The sequence below is a fragment of the Penicillium antarcticum genome (genome assembly GCF_028974205.1).
Source record: "Penicillium antarcticum strain IBT 31339 chromosome Unknown utg000008l_segment0_segment0, whole genome shotgun sequence".
Taxonomy (NCBI): domain Eukaryota; kingdom Fungi; phylum Ascomycota; class Eurotiomycetes; order Eurotiales; family Aspergillaceae; genus Penicillium; species Penicillium antarcticum.
This window is the reverse complement of record NW_026695306.1, coordinates 844620-863887: the sequence shown is the minus strand read 5'-3', so window position 1 is coordinate 863887 and position 19268 is coordinate 844620. Positions and strand designations below refer to the sequence as shown.

Genomic DNA, 19268 nt, shown 5'->3' with positions numbered 1-19268 from the left:
CATAGAGCAACAGCTGTCCTGCCAGCGTGGGGCTCATACTGAAAGATATCGGGCAGGGTGTAGTAGGAAGAGGTATGAGTGATGTTCGTGTTCTTCTATGGTAGCTTCGTGGATCTTGTGAGGAGGGTTCTTTGTGGGTGTGGATGGATGGTTTGGGGCTGTTGTGGACTAGGGAAGTTGGAGGAGTTGATGAGGTCTATAAAGGCAAGTCTGATCTGGTTCTGTTTCATGGTCCCTTGTACACCCTTATGCACATGCACATACACATACACATACCCATAGACCTGTTTTTGAAAGGATGAGTTATATCTCCTCGCGCGATTACTGGGGATATGATTTGTTCGAGTAGGTTAACCAATTGTAGAATTCTGACTTGACTCAATGTTCATCACGATACCTACACTAAATGGCCTGTATGAAAGATTTGTTTTGTCTTTTTAACCTAAACTTTCAACAAGCGAGAATCCATCAATCCAACACCAGGTCTGGTTAGTCTCTTGAGTGCTTCCATTTTGGTTCTCTTTCCCTTGGATTGACCTTTCTGACAATCATTGTCGTTGATCAATTCTAACCCTGAACCGAGGCTTGTGACCCAAGATATAATCGAGAATCTAATTTTTCATGTGGATATTGACCTTGGACTTTCTCACGGCGGAACAGTGCTAAATAGTTGAGCAATGGGCGTACAAGGCGATTGATTGAAGCTGATTTGGTCCGACCTAGCAGCGTTTTGGAAACGGTTTCGCGTCCCAAGATGAATTCTCAGCGTTCCTTTTCGTCTGCGCAGGCAAGTCGCCTGTTCGGTGTTGCTAGTGGTCTAGGGGGGTATTGTTAACCGGACTTAGAAAACAGGCTCTGCAAGATAAAAGGTTAAAAAAGTCGCGACTGTTGACGGTCCGACCAGGCTCAGAATAGAGCACCGAAATGTCCATGGCCTATTCAACAAAACATACAACTTTAGTCAGAACCATCATTTGTGGAGGGGGATATGTACTTAGTTGAGGACTGGGAAAGAGATAGTAGTGCAAAGCAAAGTGTCGACAAGAGGTTTTCGGTTGATTTGATGATGAGAAAGTAGCCGAGGAAAGAAGAAGGAAAAGAAAGAGGACAGGAAGTGACTTGTATAGATGCGGAGGGAAGAAGCGGAGGAAGAAGGGAAGAGAGAGGAGGCGCGTTTGATAGACTTCTAAGATTGTCTTCGAGAGGTAAGAGGAAGGAGAAAGAAAAAATAAAAAGGGGGAGACCTCTCTTATGGAAGCCTGTCATCGTAGTCTATAAGGCAATATTTCGTTTCCTCTGTAGTAGGAAGGAATACATGCAGAGTATAATTGTTAGGGTCATTGCTGGAGCTTCGGGCGTATAGAAAAAAGGAAGACGAAATTTAGATTCCGGCCTTCTTGATCAGGCCTCTTCTTTAGTATGGTTTCTCGGGTTGAGAAGTCGACGATCTGGAATAGAAGAGTTCGTACTTGGTCAAGCCAAATAAGAATCTCTAACCTAGATATTTTGGATTCAAGGTTGCGAATATCAAAGCCCTGCAGGTCAACTCCTGCCTGGTCATCCACATGACGAATACTACTCATGTTGTATGGATTTCGCAGAAGGTAACTCGCCAAAGGTACTAGATCTACGGGAAAGATATTTACGAGAGAACGATGATACCAGGGTGTAATAATAAAGCAGAGAATTGATTCAATCAAAAGCAAATACCATATTAAGAGCCACGAGTCAATCCCAACACCTAGAAGTGAGGGAGACAATCAGAACCGGCTGAACAAGAAAACCGAGAGCGGTTGAAAAAGATAATAATAGCAAAGACAGTCAGACTGAATAAGAAAAGAAAGAACACAAGGACGTGTATGATGACCGTCTCAAACTTTTAGAGATCCAGATGAAAAGCAAACTGGTATCTCGGTGAGACGTCGAGGCTAGGCTTAACCCATCACCCGCGCCCACCACAGAACCCCAAACGGGTCGGCATGAACCAAAATCGAAAAGACAAGAAACAGGTAAACATATTTTGGAAAAGGAAAGTGATGCATCATGATCACTGGAAGGTGTTTTGGATTTGAAGTTGAGCCTTGAGCCGGGCAATCTCATCGTCACGAGCGGCAATGATGTCCCTGAGCTCCTCGATTTGGCGCTCGGAAACGGCCTGGCGCTCCATCTTCTTTGCTCGAGACTTGCGAGCGGCCTCGGTGTTACGGGCACGCTTGGCAGCGATGGGATCGCTGGGGTCGAACTCAACGGGAGACAGGTTCTTGCGCGAGCGGGCGCCGACTCCAGAGATGCTGGAGTGCCTGACACCACCGGAGGCGGGAACAGGCGACGACCGAGCAGGAGAAGAGCGCTTCAGCGCAGGCGAGGCAGGGGACGAAGGAGCGACTGAGACACGGAGAGAAGGCTTCTTGGGCTGTTCGGCGGCAAGAACGGCCGCGACGTCGAGGGAAGCGACGTCGAAGGCGTTCATGTGCTCTGAGCCGTCAAAGAGAGATGGCCATTCCTCGTGGCCCACCAAATCCATGTCGGTGAACATGGGGGAGGTGTTCTGAGAAAAGTTACCGGGCGACTCGAAGGATGGAGTGCTCAGATCGGTGAATGTGCCGGAGGGGGGAACGGAGCTGTCCATCATGAGGTCCTTGGGAGAGATGGTGCCAGGAGGACCGGAGAAGAGCTCATCGTCACCCATGGGGATAGATTCAAAAGCGAGGGGAGAATCCATGCCGTGGAAACCGGCAGAGGGAAGACCGAAAAGGTCGTCGTGAGGGGCTTGGGCAAAGTTAGCGATGGAGTCGCTTGAGTAAGGTGAGACGTATGGTAAATTACCTTCCAGGAAATTGGGAGTAGACATGATGCGGCGATATGTTTGAGTGTTGTACTGTTGGTTCGGGGCCTGACCGTTGAAAAGCGGTATCGGCGGACGGTTGGTGTGTGGAGAATTGGAAGGCACAGAAGCCGCGTGATGACGGCTGTGCTTAAACGTGGGGTGGGACCAATAAGAGGGAGACCGGGCAAGCTGGGTCACTCTGGGATCTGGAACAGGAGAGCCAGAGAGCTGCTGCTGAAGGTGTCGGTGCAACTGCAGATTGAAGGAGTTTCGTCGAGAAATGTTCTGCGCCAGAAAAGGCTGGAGAGCAGACGGTCTAAGGGTTGTGTTCACGGTCGGAGCACGCGAGTCTCTGCGAGGCTGCGGTCTGGGAGCGGAAGGATAGAGCACAAAGTCCTCTCGGGCACTGTTGTTGCTGTTGCTGTTGTTGTTCTGATTGGAAGCCAAGGGCTGGGTGTGCGGGGGCGAAGGAAGCCATGGTTGCTGTTGGTAATCCGTGGTGAACGACGAAAAGTCGAACGGGGAAGCGTTGTTGTGGGAAGAACTTGAGCTACGCGAAGCGATGCTGAAGTTCAGAGATCCTGGAACAGGAGACTCTGAGGGGTGAATTGTTGAGGAAAAGGGTTGGGTTCCGGTTGGAAAGATAATGTCGTTCTCTGTTGAGAAAGACTGGCTAGCGCGAGAGGGGGAGTTTAGAAGACACCCATTTTGGCTGTATGTAGATTGAGTGTAGTTGTAGTCAGATGGCAATTTGGCGGTTGGGTGTGAATTGTGGGATGTAAAGGAAGAAACGGGTATGAGAAAAGAAAGAAAAATTCAGGCACTCGCGGGAACTCAGGCACTTCTTAAGCGTTTCGGGCTCAGTGTGCGGTGCTGACCAATCGGGGGCCAGAGCCGCACGGGGCTGACTGGTGGGCAGGTCACGGGGTGTGAGTCACAGGTGAGGGTGCCCCTCTGATTGGTTCACTGGCGACGATTCCAAGGCATCCATCCTGGATACATCTGGATACCTGCGCGTCCTGCATTTCTTGCATGCATCAGAGGTATCTACCAAGTACTCCACTGATCCCTATAATCTCTCTCCCATGAATGATCTTGTATATTCTCAATTCAGCTCTATTCCAAACAGACTACTCTATATAATTGTCTCATTATTGTCCCCTCTGTGTGCTTACTGAGAATCAAGGAAGTCGGGCTTACCCTAACGTATCCGGAATGACGCTCTACAGATAAGGCTCCACCGATCTTTTCCCAATTGTGTCCCCGCGGCGGGCTGTGTCCATGGCCCGTGTCCTATAGAGAGTCCGCTTTTCTCTTAGCCTTGCCGAAGGGCGTAAAATTGACTTTGACATTCTCGGATCCGGAGTTGATGTTATTAACTCCGGTCTGCAATTTCACACCCTACATATGCTGAGGGAACCTCGGTGGGATTCAATGGCAGGCTTTTGATGTTTCAAAGAAACATCGGTTACGCTTTCTGGTTCAGGCCTCGTTCCTGGAGCTAAGTCCTTGGCGAGACCAGCCCTCGCGGTTTAGCCCCCAATTGAGCAGTTACTTTTCCCACTAACTCGTGTTTCGTGTTTCGTGTTTCGTGTTTTGTGGACGCTTGCTGGCTATGGGCAGGAACCGGACCGGTGCCGAATCGGGAGCCCGCTATCGACCGGATTTCTAATTGGCATGACCATGCATATGCTTGTTCTGTAGCTTTATACGAGGGATCCAATTGTATGCAATTATATTGCCACATTCAGCCACTTTTATTTTATTTTGGTTTTTTATTATGTTTCACTACATTGTCCAAAAGCCACTGTGGTACAGTGGATCTCCAAACTCTCTTTTGTACGAACTATTCATCGCCCATGATACGTCAATCTCGTACCGTACTTCTATAACCCAGAACCCTCTTCAGGCTTCGATCTATTCGGTAATTGATGTCCATGAAAGGGCTATAGGCAGGTGCGGCACTTGAGCAGTTGATTTAATGGCAGTTCTATATGCCGTCCTCAAGCTGGCCATAGTCATCAAAATCTAAATCGCATTCCTTGTCCAGTTGGCCGGGTATATTGGATGGCCTGGATCTAACCATCGGGTTGGTGGTACTGATGGACTCCATACAACTTCAACTGTAAGACAATTAGGCAACCCAACTATCCCCCTTCATATCCCAAGAATGCTATGGTGCAACCCCTTGCTCTTTTCCACACAGGTGTATTGTAGCGCTGGGTCTAAGAGGCCCTACCCGAAGCGAATCCGTCTAATCCTCCCATCCAATCAGCAATATTTCGCCTCAAATCGCATTCTCCACCATTCCCCATCCATGCTAGAGCCTTTTGGACTCTGTCCTAGCGACAGCGTTCATAACTCAGGCCTCGGCAGAACAACAGAACAATACCTAAACGGTCATCTGCATGACCCCGGGAGCGCGCTCATGAGCTTCTGAGGTCGAGTCATGTGATACACAACATCGGTCTTTTCCTGTTTGTAGCCTTATAGAGACATGAGGTTCAGCAGCATGCTCGTCGCCATCATCTCTTACTTTCTAAATCTTCTGCCTATCTTTCATCAACGAACAGTACTGGACGACCGCTCACAGCGCGGCCCATGCCCTAGAAGCCCTCCTCTATCGACGACGGAACGGACCGAGTTCGGCACCCTAGGATGTATTGTCTACGGCTACCCCTCCACGGGTGGGATTCTTATCAAAGAGGCTGACCTTCTCGATATGCTTTTCCTATCGCTCTCCCGCTTTCATGTATCGCAGCGCTCACCTAGTGCCGACGAAGAAGACAGATTCTGTAATCTTATGCGACGGACTGGTGCGACGTTGTGGCCGAGTAAAGAGTATTGGATCGAGGTGGAGTTAGGCGCGAGGGAGGCCACAGAGGAAGAAGCAAAGGTGCTAGTGTGTGGTTGGCCGACGGATGGAGCGGGTGTGTGGGTGTTGAGGTTTGGGAGTGCTAGGCAAATGCCAAGAGGTTTTGGGAGAATGAGTTTAGCGATGAATATGGAGGAGAAGATACAGATGATGAAAGAGTATGGCGCTACGTTTGTTGAAGATATTACGCAGGTAGAGGAACTTTATGATAGCTAAATACCTTCTAAGGCGGTTAACAGTACTAGTTAGTCTTTGGGAGGGTTCTTATGGAGAGGAATTTTAATATGCTATGTATATACAGTACTAAGGAAGGCTTGGGCGACCTAGAGACGGAGTCGCCGCAGCCCATAGTATCAAAAGAGCCGTGGCCGTTTTGGCCCTTCAGAAACTGAGATAAGCTCTCGTCCAGCAAAATATGACCATCAAGTTCTGGGATGCCCAGGCTGGCTCATACTGCGCCTGCTGCGAGCACAGACACATGTACACGTGGCTTTAGGATCAGTAATCCAGGAGCCTGTCGACTGGTACATGTCAGATCGAATGGACAAAAAGTCCCTCCAGTGGGGTCTTCAATATATGACTGGCTGTCGGTGTATCTTCTCCTAGTTTAACCACTGCGCAACAAACGAAAGAGCTCAAGGGGGAAACCCCGAAGCAGGCAGACATAACAGATCAAAAGAACATATCAGATGTCATGCTCGCGGCCGGATAGTTGGAGGCATAGCAAGTACATAACTACAACTTGCACATACATGGCCCTCATTGGTCTCGAAGCTGAACGGTTAGGTAACATACAACGCATCTCGATGGAGTCACTAAAGGATCGACTGCCGTATTGCTTGCATTGGGCCCTGCAGTGGGTTCCCACAGAGGTTGCATTAGACCCATATATGATCACGGGTATACCCGTCGACGGTGATATCAATGTCAACAATAATATCGACTGTCGACTCGAGACGAAGGTTATCCGACCAACTTCATGTCGAGAATGAAACTACCATCTGTACGGTGAAGGCTTACTAGGAAAATATCTAAAACAAAACTGAGAGATTCTATTAAGTATTACCTATCGCAAGGCGTGCCACCTCCAGGGGCGGGAAATAAACCAACCGCGAGGAACAGGTGCAACGGTAGACAACATTAGAGGCAACAATCTGGGGGCCGCAGGAAGAAAAGAAGCGAGTCGACGCGACAAGATCCAAATCCGCACAACAAGGCCAAAAAGATCACCCATCATCCCCACAGGGTATCGAACACGAAAGCAAGAAACCAAAAACGGCAGTGGTATCAATCTAGTCGGGCGACACACCGCGTAATGCATAAGCACATCGCGAGTAAAAGTCACAGACGCGGTTTGCAAGTCGTAAAAGGAATGGACAGCAGTCGCGATAGGCTGCTGGCGTCGTTGGCGCCGATGGTATTATTTTTTAGAGAAAAGAGATTAAAAATCGACAGCGGGTATCTCATTGTCACCATCTCAGACCTCGCGAAATATAAGGCGTAGGGTGCTGCGATGATGACAGTGGCGAGCAAAAACAAAATAAAACAGCAACGGAGCGAAATGGTATCAAATCTGCACCTTCAGGTCTCAGCGGACGAGGCCGTCAGGAATATCGTGGGCCGTGGGTGGGTAGGACATGTCCCACCATCTTTCAAACTCCACGACACGTCTCCGAGGAGTCTCAGTTCATGCAGCAGCCTGAACGGGGGTGGATGCGGGGACGTTGACATTCTTGGCCTCCTCAGTGGCCTCCTCGACGGGCTTAGGGGCCTCCTCGACAGCAGCCGGGGTCTCCTCAGTGTCCTTGGCGGGGACAGCGGGGGTCTCCTCAGCCTTGTCGGTCTTGGCCTCAGTCTCAGCGGCAGCAACCTCCTCCTTGTCGAGCTTGACAGCCTTGGAGGGCTTGCGGAAGAGACCGCCGAGCTTGTTTGACTTAGCCTTGGTCTCCTTGGTCTCACCGTCGGTGCCCTCGTTGTCAGAGTCGGCCTTCTTCTCCTTCTTCATACCCAGGTTACCGAAGAAAGAAGTGCGGCGCTTCTCCTTGGGGGTGGAGGCCTCAGCGGTGGGAGTCTCAGCAGCGGCCTCCTTGGGGGCCTCGGCCTCGGCGGGAGCAGTCACGCTCTCCGGCTCAATGGGCTTGACCGCCGCCTCCTCGACGGGGTTCTCGAGCTGGGGAGCAGTGCTGGCGACAGCGGTCTCCTCAGTAGCGGGGACCGTAGCCTCCTTCTCGGTCTTCTCCTGGGAGGGGCTGGCGACCTTCTGGAAGAAGTTGCCGAAGATGGAAGCGCGCTTGGACTTCTTCTCTTCCTTCTTGTCCTCTTTCTTCTCCTCCTTGGGCTCTTCCTTGACGGCCTCAGTGGCCTCAGCAGGGGCAACAGCCTCGGTGGTCTCGATAGCCTCAGCAGGAGTCTCAGTGGACTCAGTAGTGGCAGCGACAGGGGTCTCAGTAGCGACCTCAGTCGCAGGCTCCTCAACCTTGGCCTCCTCAACGGCAGCAGGAGTCTCCTCCTTCTTGTCCTCGACCTTCTCCTCCTTCTTTTCCTCGGCGTCCTTCTTTCCGAGAAGGGAACCGAAGATGCTGGTGCGCTTGCGAGACTGGGAGCGGCTCTTGGCAGCGGCCTTCTCTTCCTTCTTCTCTTCCTTGGGCTCCTCCTTGGCAGGCTCAGCAGCCTCAGCGGGGGTATCCTCCTTCTTCTCCTCAGCCTTCTTCTCCTCGGGCTTCTTGGCGGCGGCAACAGCGACGGCGGGCTTGGTCAGCTTCTCGAGCTCAGCCTTGTAGCCCTCGCTGGAGGTGATGGTCTCCTTCTCGGCCTTGGCCTCGGTGGACTTGGCCTCGATGGCGGCAACCCAGCTGTCACGCTCAGCGGCACTGGAAGCCTGGAAGGTGTGCTTCTGGCCACCAACCTTGAAGAGGAACTCGCTGGAGCCCTCCTTGGTCACGTCAGAGACCTCGGCCTTTTTACATGTCAGTTTCGATCTTATCGAATTCCAGTCTCGTGTGTACTTACGAGGTTGAAGATGCCAGCGGGGGTGGCCTTGTCCTCAGCGCGCTTGGTGAAGAAAAGAAGACCCTTGCCAGTCTGGCTGGCCCAGGCAGCGGTGGGGTTGGCGACTGCGGGCTTCTCGTTCTGGTGGAAAACGGAGAGGTTCTTGCTCTCAACAGCCTCCTCGCTGAAGTAGAAGTGGCGCTTGGCGAAACGGAATCCCCTAAAACAAGCATGTTAGCTCGCGTTTCCGTGTCGGCGCATTCAGGCGCAACTTACTTGACAAGACCGGGGGCCTTGTAGCCGAGAGTTCCCTCGCTGGCGGGCTTCACCTCCTCCTTGGCCGGCTCAGCAGCCTCGGTGGTCTCCTCAGCAGCGGGAGTAGCAGTGGCCTCGGTAGGCTCAGCGGCAGTCTCCTTGGGAGCCTCGGTGGTCTCAGCAGGAGTCTCGACGGCGGTCTCAACAGCAGGGACGACCGCGGGGGTCTCCTCAATAGTCTTGGGGGCTTCAGACATGATTAGAAGTATTAAACCGAAGTTGGTTGGGGTATAAATTAAAGAAGCAGAGCTTCGTAGAAAAAGCGGTTTGGGGTATTGGGTATCTCAAAGGAAAGCAAAAGAAATAAGAGCTACAAGAAGAGCTCGGGTATCACGAAGTCAGAAAGGGGGGGGGGTATGAGAAAGGGAAGAAGAAGGAGAGAAAAGGGAGGAAAAGAAGAGACGGCGCTTGCGCCTCCCAAAGGGGAAAGGACCTGCAGGGAGCCCAGACGGTGGGGCTGATTATGTAACTCTCAGGGGTTATTTTATTTTATTTTATTTTTTTACTTTTCATTTTCATTTTTATTATCTATACTCTGTACAGTAGTTAGAACTGGATCCTGTTTCAACCGCACAGAATACTATCGTTCATCTCATGATATCTGTACTGCTGTAATCAGTACCGTTCAGTCTAACTTCTCTGTGGTTGTGAAACATAAGCCATCTACCCATCTATACACGAATCCGATATTCTTTGTCTAGTCTGACGCTAGAACATATGGTCTAACTGAATTTAGCTGGATATTGATTGGGATGAAAACTCTTCTCTACCTTGGCTAAGTCGTGAAACCAGTATCACACCATAGATCGTCCATGCAGGTTGAACGGCCCCGGTATGGCCTCCCCTAATTTACCCGTGCAGCTCGGAACCTCCTACCGATATGACAGCAAATTAAGATCCATTTAACATGCAACAAGGCGTTTCTAAGAATGTTGTCTAACACCTTCATCAATCCGCTGCGCCGATTAGATAAATTATATACATCTAATCGTCATGGCGGGGTTCTCGGCATCAGGTCATCTGGCACAATAGATTTATATGAGTGGATGATTCCATACTTCCTGCCCGAAAGGAGGTTTTTACGATTCGGTGGGCCACCTCCCCCGTTGGCATTCGTTCCACATCGCCTTCCTACATAGTTGCCTGTTACACGGGTCAAGGGGGCCGATGAAATCGCCATTCGTATTTTCAAATGAACGGAGGCGGGCGATTGTGGACTTTGATATTAATCCGCATTCAAACTTGACAGGCTCTCCCTCGGAATGGCTATCAGTATATTGTATCCCTTTGGAGGTCCTACCTGTACTGTAAGGCCATCCCTGTAATCACCCCCACCAGAAACCTGTCATTTTCGTGTTTCATGATCCTAGGAAGAACTCCGTGATGCCCATCTTTAGGTTCTGCAGAATGGTTGGTTATCACTGCAATCTTGAGACCCCATGACCCTCTGAAATCAGACTCTGGCGTGGCATCCCTCGACCAACCAGCAGTAGTACAACCCCTCCTTTCTGTGCATTTGGGGAAATAAGTTGCCCTATCGGCGTATCATGGATCATGCAAGGATCCCATGATACTCAAAGAAACTTTTTCAGGATTCCCTCTTTTTACGTGATACTCGCATCATTTCATAGAATGTTCTTCTTTTCTAATTCGCGCAATAAAGCACTGTACTCTAAATGCCCCTAATTAAGCCCCTTTTCTCTTTATAGTCCTGGGTCAAATGCTCAAAAAAAAAGTACGAAGGGCCCCACTAGACTAATAACGCTGGTTCCATGACTCAACGAATAGGGGGCTGGCCAGCCCTATCCAGAAACTTCGAATCAAAGAGCTTTGTCCTGTGTTTTGGGTGACTCATACAATCACCAGAACAAAACAGTAACCAAGACCTCAATATACACAGAGTCTGCATGGGATTCCCGTTATAGTACACACCTATACGCCAGGAGAGACAGTTCTGCCGTCTCCCGCCGTTACAGCACACTATGTCTCTGATCTGCAACGACTATCAGACCGATCAACATACGGTCCCGACACATTCTGCCAGACTACGGCCTCCGGAGCATTTCTAGTAATGATGGCCACACGGGTGATCCACTCCCTGGCTCGGAGACACATCACACCCTATCATGAGCCCCTTTTCCACCCGTTAGGGCCAAGACTCATCTTTTGCCAATCCTGCCGTTTCCGCCCTTTTTTTGCGGTCGCCAGGCCACCAGTGGCTCAAGTCTGGGCCTTGATTCTGCTGCCTCTGCTGACTGGCCACAGACTCACTGGCCATCGTCGATCCTACAGGCTAATGTTTGTTGATCTTTCTTCTCTTGATGCCGCAAACTTTGACACCATGCAAGTGCCATGCGTGCAGTAACGTTAGCGGCGACTAGAGAGTCTCTTTTCCGCCTTTTTTTCGGGATGTACATGTACTGTACCCTGTGGTCCATGCTCCCATCGTGGTGTTGAGGTTCAGGTACATGGACGTGGACATGGACATGGTTTCTTGGACGAAACTACTGTCCCTGGACATACATGATGCATCCTGCTAGAGAAATATAAAAGAAAGAAAAAACTAGCGATGCAAGACTAGAAAGAAAACAAATAGAAAAATCAAGGCAACTGTACATTAATTCGCCAAGCACGGGCTTGACATGCGGTGAACAGGGGGTCGTATTTCCCGAGCATCAAGCGCTCTCCGAAGCACCCCGTTCCCTCTAGCGTGCAACTAGACAAGGCCTCAGGAGGTCCTTAACCATGGCACACTTTGATGAAGATGCGCGCTTGTTTAATATTAGCATGAGAGAGATTAAGAGTGGGTTTCTGCCTGGATGCTACTGTGTCCTCTTTCCATGACTGTTCTTTTCGGAACAGAGCAAAACTCCCGACGGACGATATCCCGATTCAGGACAGATACGAAGTTTCGATGGTTCTGTTTTTCAGATGCTACGGAGGACCACAATACAAAGTTGTCCAGGGGTGGGGATCCACATAAGCTTGGTGATGGAGTCTGGCAATTGAGGAGTCGAGTGGTTTGCGAGGAGGATCGATTATTGACTATTTTGGCGACTGTGCTCACGATCTTGTAGACAATATTTCAACCATGTGTCCTGTAGGACGGTTAGGCAGGAAAAATGACATGCAAAATGCAAGGCAGACCACCGTAGCCAGGTACCTACTGGGCATCTGAGGTGTCAAGCAAGGGAGTCAATACTCGGTTGTCGACCAATCAACGTCCAGCATAGCTTCTCGCTTAGCTTTTGTTCTTCCCTCTTTGGGACTAGCGTCATTCCACACCAGCATATATACTCGCCAGTCTCGCCACTTTTCCTCCTCTTTTCTTTCTTCTTCATACTTACCTTGTTTGGGTGGCTGCGATCATGAAGGCGGCTCACCACAGTCTGGTCCCTGCATTGCACAGCGCGGCGGAACAGTCTGTTCAATGGCTTTCGGGTCATTGACAGGCGTATTCTTTGGCACTCTCCATTCGTGGATTCTTTCTTTTCATCACTCATCGGGCCAGTGGCTCATGTTTGGAGAAGAGGACTCGTAGATCTCGCGTAAACCATACTGCAATACTGATCCCGAGTAGGATACTACGCTGTTCCCTCCGCCGGACGGTTTGTTTTGAAGCTCACAATGTCGCGTCACAATTCCGTCGCGAGAAGCCTGGTGTCAGGCGCAACAAAACTTGATCAATCTGAAAGACCTCATGTCCATCTCGTAGCCATCCAGAATCCCAGCTCTCATGTTCCTGAATCTACGATGTAGCCTGTCTCCCGCTCCATCGGGCGATGCCGTGTTGACATGACGTCTGACTCAACACCCGCCTCGCCACAACTGTGGCGAGAGCTCTGAATCCACTCACAGCTATAATTGAAGCAACAGCCCACTATCAAGCCACAGCTTCAATTGAGCTGATCACCAGGATCTACCGTGCACTTTCAAGAACCCTCGTCCTACGAACCCTCACATCCCCCCATCCTCTAAACCATATACCGCATCCCACATACCCCATACCATCCATCACCAAACACATTCGCACATCCACACCCAACATGCCTGTCCCAACCGCCGAGCTCTTCGACAAGCAAAACGAAGCAAATGACACAAGCTCTACTACAAATGGACACTCGCATTCCTCCACGGAACAAGGTTCGAATGCGACCTACTTCACATCTACCAGTGCGCCCGCTTCGTCCGATTCGTCGGCGCAGAATGGAGAGGGTGGTCGTGCTTTGACGCGCGAGGAAGCGGATCGCTTGTATGAGGAGCGCATGGAGGAGGAATATGCTAAGAGGGATGGTGGTGCTTGAGTGATACCACATTGCTTGTGATTCTTGTGTGTGCTGATGGATACCATCCACGGGTGAATACTGGACCGTTGTGTATCTGGAGTTGGGGGTTACACTTCTTTTTTTCATGAATATCCTCTACGATTATTGATATTTACTCTCTTTTCAATAAATCCGTCAATAATTGATTAATTTGCAATGGTACGATCTGGTTGTGGTATATTCAAGTCGTCCTCGTGGGTTAGGTTCGAGATCTATAAATATATACCGCATTCACCACGGAGACAAGCATTACAATAGAAAACTCCAAATTTTCTTGCAATGAGTCCGATTCATTTATCACATTGATAATTATGCATGGAAATAAGTGGCCGAATATGTAGTGTAGTACTTTGGCCCGGGGTTAAAAACCCGCTAGACATGACTCATGGATGGTATTGCCTGCCCTCAACATCCATTGCGCCAGCACCGACCAGCCTGAGTATAGCTGCCTACCAACATGAGTCTATATCCCGACCAAGTTACCACGGTGATAGTCCCCAAAAATGCAGAATCTATAAATACAAAAAGATTGTATCTTCGACCCATAACCATGGCGGATGCCCCTGCAATCTTCGATTTTAGACGTCGACAAGAAGTGGCAGACTGGCTGTAAGACAAATCCTCAGATGAAGATCGCAACAGCCCGAGAAGGAGACGATATAACTGACCATTCTTTAGTCGACAAAAGACTCCTCACCAATATATTTCAGAGTCTGAAACTCTAATCGCTAAAAAGACATTCACAACACCAGACGCATCAGGCACAATTGGACGACAATTTTTTTTTGCCATTATCTGCTTGAATGATCCATCAGGAAGAGTGATTGGTGCTGCTGGAGTCAATTCTCTTGTCCCAGCCCCGTCTATTGGATACACTCTCCATCCTGACTTCTGGGGGAAGGGATATGCCACCGAGGCTGTTACTGCGATTGTTGATCAGTGGTGTAAGCTTCCAAGGAGGATATCAGAGGGACTTGAATTAAAGGTACCGAAAGAGAGATTGTTTGCGGCATGCAATAAGGATAATGTGGGTAGTGTTAAAGTGTTGCAAAGATCTGGATTTGTTATGTATGATGAATTGGCTCTTGAGGAGGAAGTGGCTGCCCTTTTCAGATTAGAGATACCACTTATCTGAGTGGACAGAACAGGAAACTAATGTGGAAACCCGGGGTATTGTGTTTACAGTGATATTGCGTCTTGTTGTGAATACCAAGCGACTTCCAGGACAATTGTACTGTGCAGTCATTTCTAGCCGTATATATACCATGAAAGAATCCTTCTTTCCTTTCTCTCTTTCTTTCCTCACCACAAATTCTGCCTAACATACATTCATTATCATCAGCGTCTGCAACGAAAACTGCCTTCGAACTTTCCAAGACAACGATGTGGGTCAAGCCGTTCACTCTTTTGTCCAAGTTGGGACTCATAATTCTTGATTACTTATAGAGGTTTGCAGAAGCTTATCATGAAATTTGACCACAACATGTCGTCGGGGCAGTTCAGATCTTGCTACAGCACATAATCCGCCGCGAGAGCCTATACCGCGCAAGCTCCCGGAAGCGGAAATAAAGTGAAGGATGATAAGTGACCGGAGATGCCTGAGGGCATCACTGGTTCAAGCTGTTGGAGATGCTACCGATAGACCTTGCTCGAGATGTGAACCTGACAAAGGCCCCTTCGAAGGATGTTTTCACACACCAGTGGTCACGTTCGGCACATGTGCAAACTGTATCTGGTTTAACTTCGAGCGCACAAATTGTGAAGCTCGGGATATGTATGCCCTCGCTAAAAGGGTACAAGATATCAAATCTCATTGGAACTAATCTAGATTAAGCAACCGGAAGAAAATTTCAATGAAATGAAGTCTAATTGCAATGAGCTCCCGCGGGCCAAAACAGGCAGAACAGTCCTCTTGGGCAAAACCACCAAGTTGAACGACAAATCACATAAATTAAATAACAAGACCAGGGCTGTGGAGGATTCCCTGCTTGACTCCCTTGGCGGAAAGGCTACTGAGGATCCCCAAGCCCGTATTGATACCGACTTGATGGATTCGGAGGCCGATGTCAGAGAAGTGATCAAGGCCATGAAGGGAGTTAGTGTCACTCCGATCAAAGAGAACGTTCCTGTTAAGGTCATTGAGCGTGAAGGGGAACAGCTTGGAGGCAGATTTGCTGAAGGACACTGGCGATGAAACCGACATGGAGTCCGAGGATCTCTTTGAGATGGGATTTGAGGAAACGGTCGAAACTAGGATCAGGAAAAGATTCGACTTGGGGTCCGAGAATATCTCCTAAGTGGAAATCCAGAAGGAAGCCAACAACGAATTCGTTCTGGCGCCTGAGGATCTATCTGAGATGGACCTTGGAAGACGACTCCGACATGCGAACTGCTTGCGACGAGAGGAGAAAATTAGAACGCATACTATGCGGACCAAAGCAGAAGAACAAGATAAGGACAATTAAAACCAAGAACTTGAAAGACAATCTGAGCGAGAAGCAGTTTATCACAGTACGATGCTTACTTAGATTGGGATAGAAAATTGAAAAGATTTGGTATTTGTAGTTGAAAATAAATTTACTGAACCACTTCTCTATGATCTTCAAGGCATCCTTTAAAGCATGGAGAGAGTAGCCATATACTTTCCGATTGATAACCTTGCATTTGCTGTTGATATAACTAACTTAACAATTTCTTTGTCATCATATTCACATTATGTCATCAATTGACGTTTCAAGATCACGTGCGATCAAAGCGGCCAACTTGACCCGAGCCACCGCGAGAACAGGCAGTACCCAAGGAGAGCCGTCAGGACTCTTGCAATAACAGACACGGAGACTCGTGTCTTTCTTCGAATTTGTTGACCTAACTAAGTCTCTCTTTTATTTCCCTCCTGCCCCTTGGTGAAACGATACGGCTCCTGGTAGCCTCCTTTCCATCATGGCTCCGCAGGACACCTTTTTCCGCTCGGCGGATATGAGCTTGACACAGCTCTATATTGCCAACGAAATCGGAAGAGAGGTTGTGAGCGCCTTGGGTGAAGTCGGTCAGGTTCAGTTCCGTGATGTAAGTGGTGCAGATGGCTTTGCTCTGATGTCCCCGCTGATCTGTTTTAGTTGAACCCGGACACCAACGCTTTCCAACGCACCTTTACCAAGGAGATTCGTCGCCTGGATAATGTTGAGAGACAGCTCCGTACGTCTACCCAATTATTCAAGTCGACAATGTTCTAATTTGATAGGTTACTTCCATTTGCAAATGGACAAGGCCGCTATTCCCATGAGATCTTCTTCTGAGTTCTCCGATACATTGGCTGCTCCCTTGGCCTCCGAGATTGACGAGTTGGCCGATCGCAGCGAGAGCCTCGAGCAGCGAATCGTCTCCTTGAACGATAGCTACGAGACCCTGAAGAAGCGCGAAGTCGAGCTTAGCGAATGGCGTTGGGTACTCAGAGAGGCCGGTGGCTTTTTCGATCGCGCCCACACTCAAACGGAAGATATCCGCCAATCCTTCGATAACGACGAAGCTCCTTTGCTCCGCGACGTTGAGCAGCATGCCCCTCGCCAGAACGGGGACACCCACGGCCAGCAGAGCTTCTCCGAGATGAACATTGGCTTCGTGGCTGGTGTCATCCCCCGAGACCGTATCGGAGCCTTTGAGCGTATCCTCTGGCGTACTCTCCGTGGTAACCTTTACATGAACCAGTCCGAGATCCCGGAGCCTATCATCGACCCCGTCACCAACGAGGAGATCCACAAGAATGTCTTTGTTATCTTCGCTCACGGAAAGAACATCCTTGCTAAGATTCGCAAGATCTCCGAGTCGCTCAACGCATCCTTGTACGGTGTTGACGAGAACAGCGAGCTGCGCAGGGACCAGATCCATGAAGTCAACACTCGTTTGGGAGACGTTGGCAACGTTCTGAACAACACCAAGAACACTCTTGATGCGGAACTCAGACAGATTTCTCGTTCTCTCGCCGCTTGGATGATTATTGTCAAGAAAGAGAAAGCCGTTTACGATACATTGAACAAGTTCTCGTACGATCAAGCACGGAAGACGCTGATCGCCGAGGCATGGTGCCCGACAAACTCCCTTGCTTTGATCAAGTCTACTCTTCAGGATGTCAATGACCGTGCCGGTCTCACTGTCCCCACGATTGTTAATCAGATCCGCACCAACAAGACTCCTCCTACTTATGTTAGGACCAACAAGTTCACCGAAGCATTCCAGACCATCATGAACGCTTATGGCATCCCCAAGTACAAGGAGGTCAACCCTGGCTTGTACGCGGTTGTTACTTTCCCCTTCATGTTTGCTGTCATGTTCGGTGACTGCGGTCACGGCCTCCTGATGACCATGGCCGCATCTGCTATGATTTTCTGGGAAAAGAAGTTGCACCGGGCTAAGCTGGATGAGCTGATGTATATGGCCTTCTACGGACGATATGTCATGTTGATGATGGGTCTTTTCTCGATTTATACTGGATTTATCTACAACGATATCTTCTCGAAATCCTTTACTGTTTTCCCCAGTCAGTGGCAGTGGCCAGAGGAAATCCAGCGCGGCCAAATGGTCGAAGCGACCTTGAAAGAAGGATATCGTTTCCCCTTCGGTTTGGATTGGAACTGGCATGAAGCAGACAACTCTTTGCTCTTCTCCAACAGTATGAAGATGAAGATGAGTGTTCTCCTCGGTTGGTGCCACATGACCTACGCACTTTGCCTGCAGTACGTCAATGGACGACACTTCAAGTCCAAGGTTGACATCTGGGGCAACTTTATTCCTGGCATGCTTTTCTTCCAGTCCATCTTTGGTTACCTCGTCCTTACCGTGCTCTACAAATGGTCCGTTAACTGGGGAGAGAAGGGTGTTAATCCCCCAGGTCTCCTCAACATGCTCATCTTCATGTTCCTGAGCCCCGGTACTGTTGAAGAACAGCTCTATCCTGGACAGGCAACTGTACAGGTTATGTTGCTCCTACTTGCCGTGGCCCAGGTGCCTATCATGCTCTTCCTCAAGCCGTTCTGGCTCCGCCATGAGCACAACAAGTCTCGCGCTCTTGGTTACCGTGGCCTTGGCGAGCAATCCCGGGTTAGTGCTCTCGAAGACGATGATTTGGACGGCGGCCTCGGCAACCGTGACAGCCTTGCCAGTGATGGAGAGGCTGTCGCCATGATCGCTCAGGATATCCACGAGGGTGAAGAGCATGAGGAGTTTGAGTTTGGCGAAGTCATGATCCACCAGGTTATCCACACCATCGAATTCTGTCTTAACTGTATCTCTCACACGGCCTCCTACCTTCGTCTGTGGGCCTTGTCACTCGCTCACCAGCAGCTGTCAATCGTTCTCTGGACCATGACCATTGGTGGTGCCTTCGACCAGGAGAGCCCCGTCATGCGAGTTATCATGATTGTTGTCAGCTTCTATCTTTGGTTTGTGCTGACAATTGCCATTCTCTGTGTGATGGAGGGAACCAGTGCCATGTTGCACTCACTCCGTCTGCACTGGGTCGAGTCTATGAGTAAGCACTTTGTCGGCGAGGGTATTCCCTTCATGCCGTTCAGCTTCAAGACTCTCCTCGAGGATGATCCTGTCGATTAGATAGCTTTTTTCACATGCGGGATTTCTTCCCACTTTTCTTTGTAATGTAAAGGGTCTAAAATATACATTGTTAAGTTCCACCTGATACAATGCCCCGTAGATCCCCCTGGACTATTATTTTTAGCCCTAGATAGCCTCAATACTCTTGATCGCATTACCTAAATCTGGATCTTTTCAAGTCCGCATGACTATGAGTGGGGAATAGGGAATTCATTCTTCCGTTGCTGATCCCGAGGCCGACTCGGGCAAGGGAGAGACCGGAAGAATCTAGACCGTCAATTGGGTATATTTGCATGTGTATGTTCAAGGTGTAACTCGGGAAAATTGCTAGGCT

General features: G+C 49.5%; 6 protein-coding genes across 6 annotated transcripts; 4 read left to right on the top strand and 2 right to left on the bottom strand.

Moving 5' to 3' along the window:
• Positions 1–2047: 2047 nt before the first annotated feature.
• On the bottom strand, positions 2048–3534 carry cpcA (amino acid starvation-responsive transcription factor GCN4; the record flags this gene model as incomplete). Its single annotated transcript, XM_058465920.1, has 3 exons — positions 2048–2769; positions 2827–3483; positions 3531–3534. The coding sequence occupies 3 exons, from the start codon at positions 3532–3534 to the stop codon at positions 2048–2050; spliced, it is 1383 nt and encodes a 460-aa protein (XP_058317248.1).
• A 1790-nt stretch (positions 3535–5324) lies between these two features.
• N7508_007855 (uncharacterized protein) lies at positions 5325–5918 on the top strand (the record flags this gene model as incomplete). Its single annotated transcript, XM_058465919.1, has 1 exon — positions 5325–5918. One exon carries the CDS (start codon positions 5325–5327, stop codon positions 5916–5918), a length of 594 nt encoding a protein of 197 aa, XP_058317247.1.
• A 1471-nt stretch (positions 5919–7389) lies between these two features.
• Positions 7390–9202, bottom strand: N7508_007854 (uncharacterized protein; the record flags this gene model as incomplete). Its single annotated transcript, XM_058465918.1, has 3 exons — positions 7390–8658; positions 8712–8910; positions 8967–9202. 3 exons carry the CDS (start codon positions 9200–9202, stop codon positions 7390–7392), a joined length of 1704 nt encoding a protein of 567 aa, XP_058317246.1.
• Positions 9203–13051: 3849 nt separating this feature from the next.
• N7508_007853 (uncharacterized protein) lies at positions 13052–13309 on the top strand (the record flags this gene model as incomplete). The annotated part of the gene is made up of 1 exon (XM_058465917.1): positions 13052–13309. The coding sequence occupies one exon, from the start codon at positions 13052–13054 to the stop codon at positions 13307–13309; it is 258 nt and encodes an 85-aa protein (XP_058317245.1).
• A 571-nt stretch (positions 13310–13880) lies between these two features.
• N7508_007852 (GNAT family N-acetyltransferase) lies at positions 13881–15524 on the top strand (the record flags this gene model as incomplete). The annotated part of the gene is made up of 3 exons (XM_058465916.1): positions 13881–13939; positions 14009–14274; positions 15229–15524. The coding sequence occupies 3 exons, from the start codon at positions 13881–13883 to the stop codon at positions 15522–15524; spliced, it is 621 nt and encodes a 206-aa protein (XP_058317244.1).
• A 746-nt stretch (positions 15525–16270) lies between these two features.
• N7508_007851 (H(+)-transporting V0 sector ATPase subunit a) lies at positions 16271–18934 on the top strand (the record flags this gene model as incomplete). Its single annotated transcript, XM_058465915.1, has 3 exons — positions 16271–16396; positions 16447–16525; positions 16572–18934. The coding sequence occupies 3 exons, from the start codon at positions 16271–16273 to the stop codon at positions 18932–18934; spliced, it is 2568 nt and encodes an 855-aa protein (XP_058317243.1).
• Between the last annotated feature and the right edge of the window lie 334 nt (positions 18935–19268).